This window comes from Neodiprion virginianus, chromosome 3, assembly GCF_021901495.1.
Source record: "Neodiprion virginianus isolate iyNeoVirg1 chromosome 3, iyNeoVirg1.1, whole genome shotgun sequence".
NCBI lineage: Eukaryota > Metazoa > Arthropoda > Insecta > Hymenoptera > Diprionidae > Neodiprion > Neodiprion virginianus.
The window spans coordinates 7,383,230-7,398,239 of NC_060879.1; the positions used below are offsets into that span (position 1 = coordinate 7,383,230).

General features: G+C 38.6%; 1 protein-coding gene across 1 annotated transcript; it reads right to left on the minus strand.

Annotated features, from left to right (window-relative positions):
- Positions 1-1,524: 1,524 nt before the first annotated feature.
- On the minus strand, positions 1,525-14,578 carry LOC124301113 (tubulin monoglycylase TTLL3-like). The gene is made up of 9 exons (XM_046755824.1): positions 13,706-14,578; positions 12,552-12,663; positions 11,445-11,656; positions 7,044-7,451; positions 6,740-6,944; positions 6,085-6,175; positions 5,763-5,960; positions 5,323-5,582; positions 1,525-1,832 (listed from the first exon to the last, which is right to left on the minus strand). The coding sequence occupies exons 1-9, from the start codon at positions 14,576-14,578 to the stop codon at positions 1,525-1,527; spliced, it is 2,667 nt and encodes an 888-aa protein (XP_046611780.1).
- Positions 14,579-15,010: the final 432 nt, after the last annotated feature.

Here is a 15,010-nt window from a genome sequence, read left to right on the forward strand (position 1 = left end):
TTTTCCTTGAATTAAGCCTTTTAGTAATATCTAGATACTACGTACATGCCATCGAGTAAATGAAACCAATCATTGGTAATCCAACCGATTTTCAATCGGATTGGAACAGGTTTAAAAAAAGTCATAATAACAAAGTGTCTGAACTGTAATGTAGCATTTAATACTTGAAAAAATTTATCCTTTTTCCAAAGATTCAAAATAAGTCCGAGTTATTTAAGCTGATGTCGCAGTAATGCTTTCAGTTTTCAATTTTCCCTGGTGTTGGAAATCTAATTGTTTGATTGTACGCGACAATGTAATATTCATTTGCGTATTCCCATTGAGAAGGTTAGAATTTCGCCAAACAAACACAAAAGCTAGTCTGGCTCGCCTTCGTTAAAGCATTGTAGATAACCCTTGAGTAAAGACCTATTAAGTGAGACAATAGGTAATTCTTAGCCGTAAAAGTTTGTCAGACCACGGTGAAAGGAACGATAGTTAAGTATAAGGTCCTGGGTGTTTCGCGGAATACGATAACTATCATGGGATCACATTGTGAATGCAAAGAAAACGAGTTCACAGTTATTACCAGGGGTAACAATTTTTCCCAGTTTTTAATCAAACTGAGTCTAATCAAGATGGAGGTAAAAAAAAAACTCTAACCACGACAAAGAAAATATCTTTGATTCCATTGTTCAGTCATCTCATCTTTAAAATCGTTAACAATCATAACAACTCGTTCAATTTCACTCTACGATAATTAATTTCATTCCCGAAACTATCTTCTGCAAAATCACCGAAACAGTTGTTTTTCAGCATAGTCAATTCGATATTGCCATTCGTTAATCATGATCAATATTGGTGCAACATTGTAAAGATTAAATGTCTAACGATTCTGACATGATAAAAAAATTGATCCAGTGTATCTGTAGAAAGGTCTTCTGAATACAACAAAGCATCAAAGAGTGAAATCGAACGAATCTAATAGATTTTTTTAACCATTTTCCAACAATCTGAAGGGAAGTATCAAAATAGTTTCCCGTAATAAAGCTTTCTTTTAGACTAAATACTTTGAACAAGCGATCTTCGTTCCCTCGAATTACAATAATTTGATAAATACCCAATGCGCAACTATTTTATGATCAGATTGTTAAAAACAGTTGATCTTTGGTCAACGAACTTCTTCAATACACGATTCGACACGAACCTAGGCGTAACATGTTTTTTTTTCAGCACATTTTGCAGTGATAAATAATTGTTTAAATATAAATTGTCGTTGTATCTTTATTCGATTAGTTCATTAACTCACAGGGTTACGGTCTACTAAAGGACAACCGATGTCAGAGCAGCGTTAAAATAATGTCAGGGTGGAGGGGAAGATGAGAAAAAAAAGAGGAAGACACGACGGCCACATCATTTGTCGACTGCTTTCATCAGCCGTTGTCACGTCCAGGCAATCGGGGTGTATCGAAACCCCGCTTGGGTACGTAGTCAGGAAGAGACGTCAGGCCGCAGAACGTGATCGCGGATGGAAATCGCGAGGCATCAGCGGATAGTTCCACGGGTGGATTTCAAAAAGTCGATTAAATCCACGACACCAGGGTCGCGGGCACGCGGCATCGACGGAGGCGCGGTCCAGGCTCGATGCTGTTTTCCCCAGGGGTTACAGGACTTCTTCCCTCGGGACTTTTTCTCTTCCTCCTTCGAGAAGGGCGTATCCTGCAGATTCATCGCTTTCCCAAAGACGAACATACACGAGCCGAGGTACGGCTGGAACTCCGATATGTTCTGCTTGTAAGCGAGGGTGAAACCGCCCGTATCCGCGCTGGGATTCAGCGGCAAATCGAACACCACTGAAAATTTATACATCTCGGTTACTCGATTAGCCACCTTATCCTTACACCCAGCATTAGAAGAGATTGCGGTGCGAAGGTTTGCCGAAAAAAGAATTCGAATTCGGGGTCGAATTGATCTTCAGAAAAGTGGTAATGATATTGTTTTTATTGTTTTTTTTTTATTTTTCTACTACTGAGGAAAGAAAACATCATCCGTAACAAAAACGAGGACACACCAGTTTTTGGATTTTTGAATTTTTTTATGGGCTGGTCCCAAGAACAGCGGCATTTTTCTATCAAAAATCGATTTCCTACTATTTGTAACAATATCACGAATGACCAATAGAATTACAATCATTCTCATCATCCGTGGGAAATTATTTTAAGAAATCTAATCGAACTTCGCTGAAGTCATTTGGTCCATTGCCTAACGAGTTACTCGACTGCCTGGATTTTTGCAGGCAAATTTCAAATTCAGCTGCAACGTATCCTTTTTGCTGGCAAAGACAAAAAAAGACGGTCAACCAAAATTTATCCAAAAGACTCATGATATAGCTTGCGGATGAAAATTAACATTCTGAACTTAGTTTCAACTTTGTAGATTATTCTAATCCTAACTTTCAGCATGTCATCAGTGCACGTTTTTTCCGTTACTTCACATCAAAAATCATTAATACACTGATCATTTTTCATTTCCTCAGGTACAGACTTCAATGAACGGGAGCGGAATGTGTTCAAGTTTTTGGTTGAATTTAACAGTTTCACTGTCACATTAATCTCTTATGTAAATACATGTTGCAAGACTTTTCTCTATTACCAAGTGAACGAGATTGCGATTATGGTTTGCAGAATCAAAATAAATATTACAAGCCTTGTGATTATGATCTATCTAAATGAATATCCCGTCAATAAAATTTAAATAACAGCGATTTTTACGTAAATTATAGAAAAAGCTGAAATATATATCTGTACCTGAGAGGTTAATTATTATACAAAAATGGCGTACACTGATTAAAATTACAAAGATTACAAATTGATTACAATGACATGAAAGATCACAGAAAGATTACATAGATTGCAGCAAGATTAATTACGAAGATTATGCCAGGAATACAAAAGATTACAAACGATTAGAGATTGCATGGATCACAAAAAATTGCAAATATTGCAAGTTATTAAAGGGATTACAGGATGATTACCAAGATTGTAACAGGATTTCCAAATATTACAAATGATTATAGAGATTACAAGGATTACAAAAATTGCAGAGATTGCAAGAGATTAGAGAGATTACAGACGGATTATAAAAATTACAGTTAAGATAGCAAAAGATTACAAACGATTACAGACATTGTAGGAATTAAAAAAAAAGTGCAAGAATTACGAAAGATTACAGGAATTAAATAAAGGTTACAAAGATTACGACAAGACTGCGAAAGATTACATACGACTACCTACAGAGATCGCAAGAATTATAAAAAGTTACAAAAATTGTATGGATTGCAAAAGATGACAGGTATTATGGGAAGATTACAACGATTTCCCGGGGATTACAGACATCACCTGAGATTCGATAGAGATTGCAAGAAGATAACACGGACCACACAAGATTACAAAGAACATATGAGATTACAGTACCCCAGATTACAACAGCGATTAACCTCTCGCCTATACCTTGCTATTCTAAATTTCAACATTTCTATATTTCGAATTTCTACATTCAAAAATCGTACAAAACAGCTTTGGACATTTCGATATTGCGACTTTCCTATCCTCCAATTCCTCCACATTTTACTCACATTCTGCATGAATGAAGTTCGAACTAAATTTTAATTTTGCAATGCGTGCGAGAAAGAAAGAGTGTGAATATGAAATTGAACGAAGGCTTGAAGCATGAGAATTTTCACAAGTGGATGCGGGGGCGGTTCCGATGCGTGCTTTATGACTTGCACTCGTCGTTATTACCCGGTTCAGTAGACACAACAATAAAACGTTACGACGCGCTTATTCAATGCTATGCCAGGAGTCCCAGGAGGGAAGACAACGTTACAGAACACAAACTCCGTGGTACTTCAGGACCATATAACAGAAATAGAGCTTTAGATTATCAACCGCAACGACAATACGTGGAATCCCACTGATTGTTAAACGCGATTCTGATAGCTGAAACATCACCTTGGCAAGACGAGAACCAATGGGACATCAACTTGCACATTCTTCGGAGTAAAGTAGTCCTTATTTGGTTTTCAGTTTTTAGTTTTGTTTTCAACGGACATGTCAACTCAATATTGGACGAAATTTTACAATACTACAGGTTCTCGCGTTCGAAGTATCGCGAAATTTGCAAATTGAAACAATAATTATGTTGGTGAACTTTGGGATTGCACGAATGACACACTGCAATTATTTATTTTAAAATTATTTATCATTTCAATCATTCTTTTCATCGTCGGTTGGAAAACAAAATTGAAACTGCACGAGAATTCTAATTACGATCATGATGTTCATTCATAGGATCAAAAATTTATGAATATCGAGGCTGATTAAAACAATTGTCGTTAAAACAATCTCCGTCAGCAAACAATATGCAATCATAATTCACCGTTGCTTTTTCACATTACATAATTATGGAAGAGCTTCCGGTACTCGTTTTAGATGTAGCATAGGTGAAAATGGAATCGACTTTGATGTGCGACGTGAATCGTCAACGAATCGGAAGTATCGGATTCGAGTAGAAATCGATGGTAAGTAAACTGTCAATTTTTTGTACAGGCACCGTCTCAGTTTCGAAAACAATCAAATTACTTTCCTTCTTGTTTTTTCCGTTAAATATGACAATATACTGCGGATAACTAGTGACTACGAATTATTCAGTGAGAATTACAGCAAAAACTTGCTTTTCATTAGAATAATGCAGTCATCTTTTCTTTTTGATTTTTAATTGGTTGATGTTCTCAACTGCATATGGATCATTTTGATATCAACAGACAAGAATCGTAATCGAAAAAATTCTGTCTCGAATCCGTTTACAAAAATCCCAGAACCACGTGCAGAAATTTTCTACAAAAGTAATTTCACCATTCAATCATTTTTGCATGTATCAAATAACGAATAAATACCGAGTCGTCGATTTGCCATTAATTTTCCAACGAGTGAATACTGTTATGGTGTAACGGTATAATAACTCGAATGGTAAATTCGAACGAGGTTCAAGTTGACGGTAATAGTAACGTAAAGAAAAGATTGAAAGAAGAATCACTATTTTTCAGCGTTAGATTAACTTTGATCGGATGAAATCCGTAAAATATCAGTTTTTCAATGTTGCATTACACTTTTGCAGGATCTCAGACAATTCCAACGCTGCGAAGCAACTGACTTTTTCCAAAAATCCGTCGTTACAATCACGTTACCAATTTCAATATCACGGATTTTACCTGTAACCTGTCGTTCGAAGAACTACCGATGCGTGTGAGCTGAAGCTTAAGTATCGGGAATCGAATCATCAAACCTTTGACCAAGCTTTCCAGCACAGCCGGATATAGACGCTCGGTTATCTTGAGGCCAGGCGGATGCATTCGAGGGTTGGTATTTATCTCAATAAGCCAAACGACCAGATCTTCCGTGACCATAAAATCAGCCCCGTAAAGCTCAAAGCTGCACCTTCGTTTGTCCATGTATTCCTGAGAAGCGAGCATCGTCAAGACAATAGCCTCGGTCATTTTGGGATATATCGTGTCGAAGTAAGGCTCCCCATTGTGGCCAACGTTCCTGTAAAAATATCCACGACCCGAAATCCGTTAGCTTATTTCATTTATTGATTAGTATAAGAAATAGGATTCACGATATCTTCAGCTGAAGTTACGACGAGTAATCGAAAAGGTGAAGAACACCGGATTGTACGACACAAAAAAAAAAAAAATGGTATAAATTCCCGATACGATGTATTACTTTAAGTAATCGTTCAGCCTCTCGCAATTCCAATTCTCATCGGGAAAAGACTCCTCTAAATCATCCGTCTTATCAATTTTACATCTTTTCTTTCGCCTGTCGATGTATTTCTCTTGGACGGCCGTGTTACAGATGTGAATCGCCTCGTGGTAGTTCTCGAATGTAAATGGCTTCGAACTGAACCGCAGCAACGCTTCGCTGGGATCATCATTTTACAGAAAATGAAAATCAACGTTTAGAACAATGTATAAATACACCTGGTTCTACTTTTAACACGTTAAAGTCCTGCATGTAGTCTTTTTAGTATGGGAATTGGAATTACTCGAACATCCATATCGTCAGTGGAAAGGTGTTGGTCACAAGGTACCACTGCCGAATGTCAAACTTTGTTTGATTAACCAGCAACGGATGCTCTGAAAACAGTTAAAAGAACGGTGTAAGCATGGTTTTTTTGTCTCGCCCATTCAAAAATCTCAAACTTTGTACGACGAAGAGATACTGATGGACTTGCACGTGACGTGCCAAACAGATGTCCCAGAATCCAATTCCGACTTTCCGCCAATGCTATCGAAATCAATGATGGCCTTTGGTTTGAATACTGCGAAATCGTCGTTACGGTATAAAATAATGAGAGAATGCTTGTAACTCATATTAATCATCATATTCTCATCACGGTTGTATTTCGCAACTTTAAATCTTAGATTGCGATCGAATTATCAGTATCGAAAAAATAGATTTCAGCCGAGTAACGATACTCTCTCTTCCAAATCGAACAAGAAAAGAAACTTCTCACGACCAGTTTCTATCTAACTGTATAGTACTTACCACCATCAACATCGGAAGCCTTGAAATTTCCGTTGGTCATTGAACATCTTGGCATGGTTCCATGACCAGAAAGATGGGCAAAGACTGATTAGCATACCCCATTTCGCAAATCCATCATCAGCCTATCGTAGGTATAATTCTAAAGTACCGACCTATATACTTTTGCACTATGTAATAATCCTTCGGCCTGTTGTTGACCTTGTGAAGGATGTCTTCGAGCTTGTGCGATATGCTTATACCGGTGCCACAGCAGAGGTCGCTGGGTTTAACGATCCAGATATTCCTCGCTCCGCTCAGTTCGTACTGCGGATCGACTTCCTTCAGATTCTTCAGAACAGCGAGTGCTTTCACATAGTACTCCTGTCGTGCGGTATCGCAATAAATCAAGTCTCTGACAATGATCTCTTCGTGATAAAAAAAAAAAAATACCACAGACATTCCGATAATTAGAATTACCTCGAGTACGCGTTGAGGATCCGATGCTGTGATACGTAGGCCATTTTTTCCGTGCAACACCTTGTCGTAATCGCTCAAAAACTGTTCCCACTCAACACCACTGGGATTAACTGCGTCTCCGACGTCGAGTTTCTCGTTCCTCTCAACGGCCAAGAAGTCCTCGCACATTTTCAGCGCGAAGTCGAGACTCGTTACGGCGACCGGCGTCTTTCCCTGGTCAATGACCTCACGGCCGTTCTGAATCTCGCTGACCAACCATTTCAGAAGTCCCGCAGCCGCTGTTCTCCTAAAGTCCTCGACGAAAGCGTTCGCATCGCGGGTCAAGTTGTAGCTTCTCGGATAGTTGACGGTTGCCACTCCGTCCTCGGAAAACCAGTGCGCACTTTGCAGAAGGTGAGCCATTCCAAGCTGTCGGCAGAAAAGCGCAAGCTTTGCGCTTGAGGAACCAACGAAGTAGGACTTGGAATGCAAATGAATGATTCCAATTCATTACGAGTTATACCAATACACGGCAGAAAAAACCGATGTATTTTGGAAATTTGTCACTCGGCATCCGAATATTCAGTTTGATTGGGGTTTGTCTTATTCAAAATTACGTTGATCGAACTTTATTTACACACTTTTTAAGGTTCTGTGCCTCAGAAGGTAAAAACGGAACCCTCATAGAGTGACTTCATTGTCCGTCTGTCTGTCAAGACCCTTTTTCTCAGGAACAGTTAGAAGTATCGAGTTGAAATTAATATGACATACTAAGGTATACGGTCCCTTGGTAGTGTACAAAATTCAAGCTTCTAGGCTAACGCCATCAAAAGATACGGCCATTTATGTCACATATTTTGATCAAATCAAAACCTGTAGGGTACTTCCCGTTTACCTAATTTGACGAAAAAATTATGGCAAAGATGGTCAACCATCCGAAGATACTGTCTCCAAATTTCAAGTAAATCGTTTGAACACTTTTTAAAATATCACGAGAGCCGCAAAACTTATGTTACTGGGTGAAATAATTGATGTTACTGTCAATAAAAAAGTTTACTATTGATTTATAACGACGAAAAAATGTGTTAATGAAGCTGGATCTGCCTACTTTTGAATAAAATAATTCTGGATCTAAAATTCCCGAAAGTCACCAATTTTTTCAGCCATCTTATATTAGTATAATATAACCCTTAATATTGATTTTAAGTGATTTCCACTAATTTATGTCCGGTTCATTGATTTCCATTGTACCAAGCGATTTCCATTAAGGGGTTGTACATACACCTGGGTAGGTAAAAAAATGGACTTTTAAAAAAGACGCTCATTCGAAAGTACTATCCTTTGAGTGTCTACTCTGGAAATTTCATGAAGATATTCGCAGTAATGACGAAGTCATAGCGTTTTGTAGCCGGCCGGGTGAGCAGCGACAAAGGCATCAAAAGAAGGAAGAATGAGGTTGACACAGCAGAAAAAAGATCTAACGGAAGCGTCGACGTCTCAGGAAGATCCGTCATATGGCCCCGGAATCGACGATTTCATGCAGATTTAAAATAAACCAGTTATTTCATTGTCAGTGTAAGCTGTAGTCAAAATTTTAAATGCGTTTTTCTCTAAATGGTGTTTTCAAAATCGGTACTAGAAATATCTCCGCGATTACTGGACCGATCGGGATCTAGTTTTGCACAGTTATGTTTCACAGAATAATCTAGTACTTGTCGAGCCGTTTTTTCGATACTTGCCATAATATTTTTTTTTTCTCTCATCGTAAGTAGTGATCAATTTTGAGGCACAAAAATTGCCTGTTTTTTCGCACGAAATTGAATTTTCAAATTCCCACTCGACAAGTACTTGTTTTCTTTATCTACTTGAGGAAATTTTTGTTTCTTTTTTTTTTATTTTTTCCAGGCATAAAATGGCGGAGGCACGCCTGATACCGCAAAACGCTATCAACAAGAACACGATCCAGAAAAACGACTGTAACTTTTTCATCGTTTGAAATTTTTCAACCAAATTTTTACACCATGTATACAAAATGTCACACTTTGAAAGATGTGTAATGGTTGTTCAATAAAATTGTGTTTTATTTACTAAAAAAGTTGTAACACATAACCCTAGTTTTAGTCGTCCCTGGTATATGTAAACCCTGAATTTTCAGTGTCACGCCTGATTTTCAACAATGTCCTAGAGTCCTGAAAAATCTTCAGTGATTACCGAAGCGAACAAAATGACGGAGAATGACAACGGATAACTGGAATTCAGTAAAAATCACCCTGATCACTGGGTAATGATCGAAAGCCAATGGAAATAATTCGGTCAACTAGAAATCAATGAAAGTATAAGGTGATAAGATCGAAGCCAACAGAACGTTGACAAATCAAGTCCATTTGTAATATCAAGTGACATGCGATGATTTTTGATTATTTCACTGACCCCAATCGATTTCTCGTTATTTCAAATACGTGTCAGTTTCTTTGATTCAGGAACAACTCGATTTTCAACTTTCAAAATCATGACTTCTTAATTGAACGAATGGACCCTCGCTCTGCGCTTTGAGCGACCGCGAGTCCGCACTTTCGGCCACAATTACCAACGAATTATTGAAGCTTTCGCGCGGCTCGACACTTCGTTTGCTTTATCATTCACCCCTGATTGGAATTGGGTCCCCCGGGGATTCGCGCCGAGATACCCATCGGCCTAGCAAATCGTGTGACCATACGTTGGACCTTGATTTATACCGAGTGTGATTTGAAACTCGCGGTATGAACAGCTGAGGGGCGTTTATTTTTCACCCTAACAATCGCTGACGCATCGGTATTATTTGCATTAGGGTTTTCCGATGGGAAGCATCGTTATTATTTTTATTATTTTTTTTTTCCTTCCCTCATGAAAAACATGCTGTACACAGCAAACAAGAAACCCTTGCTAATCCAATTTATTTCTTCATCAATCTGATTTTAAGAGGCCACTCTTGGAATTACAAGTTTTCAGATTTGAATAACGGGGAGAAAAAGTTTGTTTTTTTTTTCAAGAATTTTTACTACTCCAACGTATTTGATGACACTGGCTTGATCTTGGAAGCATCGTGATTGAGTTCTCCGCAAAATTGTGAGGTTAGTAAAACCCGTAACTCGAACGGTTAAAAAGTCATGAGCCTTTGCTCAAAAGTCAATTCTGTATAAAAATTCGACTTTATTGGCCAAACTATTGACTATGCAAAAGAATTCAATGGACACTCCTGCAGGCAATTTGATTTTCTGTCAAAAATAACTACAGGTTGAATCTTTAGATTGTATCTTTAGAATCAAGTGAAAAATTATCAGTCTTAAAAACCAATTATTTGTACAGATTAAACTTGGAATATCTTTACTGGCTGAACTATTGACACTGTGATAAAAATTCAAGTGACACTTTTCCATTTACAGAGTCGAATTTTCTAAAAAATTCTTTCCGCATCAAGTCCGAACCGTTCAATACAGCTGAGTGGTAATAATGAAACAAAAAACTGACGCCTTTGCCATACTATTTAAATGTAAAAGCTTTGAATTCCAAGAGCGACCGTTTGAAATTGTATTCAAAAGACATCTTTTGATCACGGCGAAAACGAGGAGTGAACTTTCAATTTGAGCAGGAAAACTTTTCCGTTCGTGCAAATAATAAGCCCGAATCGTGAAAACTTCGAATGGTTAGAATTTCCGAATCGTTAAAACTTTGTCCGATCTAGTTCAAGCTTTCAAATGTTTCCAAGTCCCAGGCAGACAGTCGCTGGGATTTTAAAAATTTTCCGTAATTTCTATCCGTACCCAAAATCTTGTTGCAATGTTAGAAAAGATCGAAGCAAAATAATCGCGCGAGGGAAATCAATCAGCTTCACGGAATGTATTCACGAAAAATCACCGTGTATCTATTTTATTTTATCGAGCTGCTGCTGCTTAGATTCCATGCTCAGAAAAATCACTCTACTCCACACGACCGTTTCGCCTGAGTCTTTCTTTGCGTCTTTTCACCGTCTTCCGTACGACTTTTCACCTCAATGTTGTCTGAGATGTTGCGAAAGATTGATCGCCTGTACTTTGAGCTATTGTTAAATGTAAAACCGAATCTTCGATCGGCACGCTTTTTCGAACTATCGTAACTTGGGGTTCCGTGAAATCGTTCGACGAAATCCCGGCTTCAAAATTCAAGCTTTGAACTCAAAATTCAGCTCACCTCTACAAAAATTCTACATTATTTGTTATTTTACACAGTTTTCAGAACGATATTGTTGCTATCAATTATTCTTGAATAGTCACGTGCCGATCACACGTTTCGAATACCTTGACAACAACTCGGAAAGTGATCATATCTATGGGATAAAAATCAATTACACGCGTATGAAAAATAGAGATAAAAGAAGAAAGCTGGAGAGACGTAATTTTTTATCACCTTGGACGTGTAGATAAAGGATTTTTGAAATCTGTTGAGAAGCGTGTCATTTCGTAAAGTGCAATCCCAGTCGACGAAGTTGTTCCTACAATCCCAAATGAAATCTGGCGCCCGGTGGCGCAGCAGACGGAAAATCAGCGCTTTCTCGTTCACAGTGCCGTCCGCTTCTCTGAGATTGCCCAAGGAATTCGTATCTAAGCTTGCGACGCTTCCTAGATAGACGTTAAAATCATTTTCTAGTCGTGTCGTAACGATTCTCACGGTAAATACACACACACAAACATGTATATTCGCATAAGGCTTGTAAACGCGCGCACAATTCGCGCTTTGTAAGTGCGACTTTCGCCACACCGGGATATAAAACGAAATGGAATTGTCCAGTCCTCGTGAAACTGGGTTACAGTCTACGAATGAAAAACAATGTTATTTATACCGTTGCACATAAAAGAAATTCGTCGAGGCAACTGGCAAAAGAAAAAGAAAACAATAAAAAAAGAAAAAAAAAAAACAAGAATCGTACCGTTTCATTTACAGAAAGAAGGAGAAAAAACAAAAATTGATCATCAGTTCAGTAATTTGTACCGATTAGGAGGCGAAAAAGTCGCATCGTTGAAAAAAAATGGTGCAAAATTATAACTGTTTCTATTCGGACTTGATATTTCTTGCAATAATTCTGAAAAAAGTTAAAGATTTATCGTGCACTAATTCTACACAAGGGTGCAAAATTTTCATTATCGAAAGAACGAAATTACTGGTCTTCACTACAGGAAAAATTCTTCTGAATATTGACTACTAAATCTAATGGTCAAGTATTCGAAGCAGTTAAATTACTATGTTTTCAAAAATTCCTCATTTTTCTGAATTATTATTAACTAATGTCAAGAATAGTGTTTCACATTTTTACCATTTGTCCTGGCTGAAAAATAGAACTTAAAGGGAAAGAGTTTTTACAAAAACTTGCGTCCGGTAAATTGGCAGGATACGTTCATGTGTTTTTGCATTTTCAGTTTCGCGTAAGCTTGGAAAACAATTCTGCACAAGAGTTTTAACTTGAACATAAACGATGTAGAAATTGGCGCTAGAAAGACACGCGATGCTTTTACTAACCGTAGGGAACTGTCCTGGTTTTGGTAGCTTCGTATTTTTGCACCCAGCCTCTCTCCTCCAACGCTTCCTGGAGTTTTGGGAGCTCTCCTCGCAGTAGAAATATTTTATGCCTCTGCGGTGAAATTGGTTCGTGCAAGTCAAAACAGTGAATCAAAGGCGTGTGCAAAATCTACGTAATACAATACATCTCACACAATATTTGGGGTTTATTGCTCATCTATCAAGTATTGGTATATATAGGATAAAGAAAGATTAGTCGAGTGTCGGTAAAAAATGTTTCACCAAGTGAGAACGTTTCGACCAACTTCAGACTACGATCAAAATTAAGACAATATGCTTAACTAGAAATTCGCTTGTAATAGACATATCTGTTTATCAACTAGATACGTGTCTTGATATGTTCGCCTAGGATTATCCTTAATGAAAAAGATACAAAAATCTTTTCACTTTGCTTCGTTCTTCGCAGTACAAATGTGCAATTCACCCAGATATAAAATGTAACCTCAAAATTTGTTTCCATTATCTATATAAGTAAATGTAAATCCGAAGTAAAAGTGTATCTAAAAAAATTGATCAGTTGTAAAAATTCTTTGAAATCTCTTGTACATCAATTTCTAGAACGTGTGCTATAACTGGACTGAGGTTTTATATGTAAAAGTCTATGAATTCTAACGATAAGTTTGAAGACACATTCATTGCTCGTATATTACATTCACACGCGAAAGTGAATTTTATCGAATGCACGATAAAGTACCATTAAAAAACTATCATCGTATAAAAATTGCAATGAATTTATTCCTGCAGTTAAGAAGGAACATGCGTATTGGCAAGTAAAAATACTTCATAACGGTGCTAGATTTCTGTAGTTAGATTGAAAACAAAGCATTTCCACAAAGATACGTCGGAATTTTAGATACATGCCATGATGTTTGAAAAATGTTGAACACCACAATTAGCGTGAAAAAAATTGACGTGAAAATGAGAATTGAGAATACATTTTCAGAATTCACGTCAAGAAATTCCAAACTAGATACACTGAACTTTATATATACCAAAAGATAAGTGACAATACCAGGATCGTCTGGTTCCTGGTATTTTACCAGTTACGTTACAATGATGAAGTAGTTTCGCTCATCGAGAACAAACGGACTCACCATAATCGCTTTTTCGACCTTCGACTTGATCTTGTAGTAAAATTCCTTCCTCATCCACTCGGTAACGCAGCATCCTTTCTCGGTGCGTATCATCTTGGCACAGCAATCATGAGGGTCCTTGTCGTTCGGACAGCAAGAACAATGGTCGAGCGGGGATTTAGGGAAAAAGCCGCACTCCAATGAAGCGACGCTGTTAACAACCCCGACTCTGGGTTCTTCGTGGTCAGGAAGAGGCCACTGCGCGATCATCTTAGGGTACTTGAATCTGTTGTAAGGATTCGGTGGACTAGTCGGCCTCTCGAAACACTTTCCGGAATTGCACTCGAGGAATGCAGACACCTTTCCGCTTCCAGATTCGCGAGTCGACATCGCGGACCGAACGCTGCTTTCCGGTGTCTCGGTAATCGTCTTTTCCGATTTCCCTTCGAATTTATCAGCGACTCGTTCCTCCTTCTTCTTCGGATCGGTAAACCGCGCAGCGTCCGAAGTCGAGGAGGTTTTACTGGAGGAACTTCGTCTCCTATTCGAGCTGCCGGAAGTCTGAGAGGCACGCTTCGGATCCACATCCAGTTTCGAGCTTTTCTTCCGTTTTACGGAAGCTGAGGTTGATCGCCTATCGGGCCTTCCTTTAGCGCTTTCGTTCTCGGAATACTCCCGTTCGGAAAATCCGCCCTCGCGGATTGTCTTCCTTGATGCTTCCTTGATCGACTTCCTCCGGTCCTCCGATAATGATTTCTCCGAACGAGACGTCGGTTCTTCACCCGGCGAAACGGTCTCGTCGACTTTAGTGACAGGTGAGGGCTTAATTTCGGTCTCTGGTTTGATCTTGGATTGAGATCGCTTGATTGACAGGCTTGATTCATTCTCGGACATGTTTGTTTCTATTTCTTCTCTTCCTTACCTTATCCCTTCTCTTTTCGAAATATACGCAATGCTTACAATACCTCGCGTGTCCTGCTTGTCCCCGGAATTTAGCTTTAACCGAATATTTTATACGTGAATAATATGTGACAGTTTCATTTTCGCTGAATTTGGTTATGGACCAGACATGTTTGGACTGAAACCAGACAGCCCTATTTTTCGTCGCTCAGTTCCCACCGTTCGACGTTACTTCAGCCACCGTGTTCGGCTCAGTCACGTACGAAATCGATGATAAATTCACACTTGTCTCGCCGACTGATAAATGACGGTGTGGCTCTGCAGAGATCGCTGCATGCGAGGCGAGACGAGGAGAGGAGAGGAGAGATTTTAACAACCTTTCGACAATGCGAACTTTTTCGGAAGACGAACAGCGATGTTTTCACC

Excerpts from the sequence above, each read along its gene's own strand:
- LOC124301113 (XM_046755824.1), bottom strand. The coding sequence starts at position 14,578 with ATGTCCGAGAATGAATCAAGCCTGTCAATCAAGCGATCTCAATCCAAG. Across the intron at positions 6,176-6,739 it reads CATAGTGCAAAAGTATATAG|AGCATCCGTTGCTGGTTAAT; the intron begins GTCGGTACTTTA and ends AACTGTTTTCAG. Across the intron at positions 5,583-5,762 it reads AGGCTGAACGATTACTTAAA|GAACGTTGGCCACAATGGGG; the intron begins GTAATACATCGT and ends ATATTTTTACAG.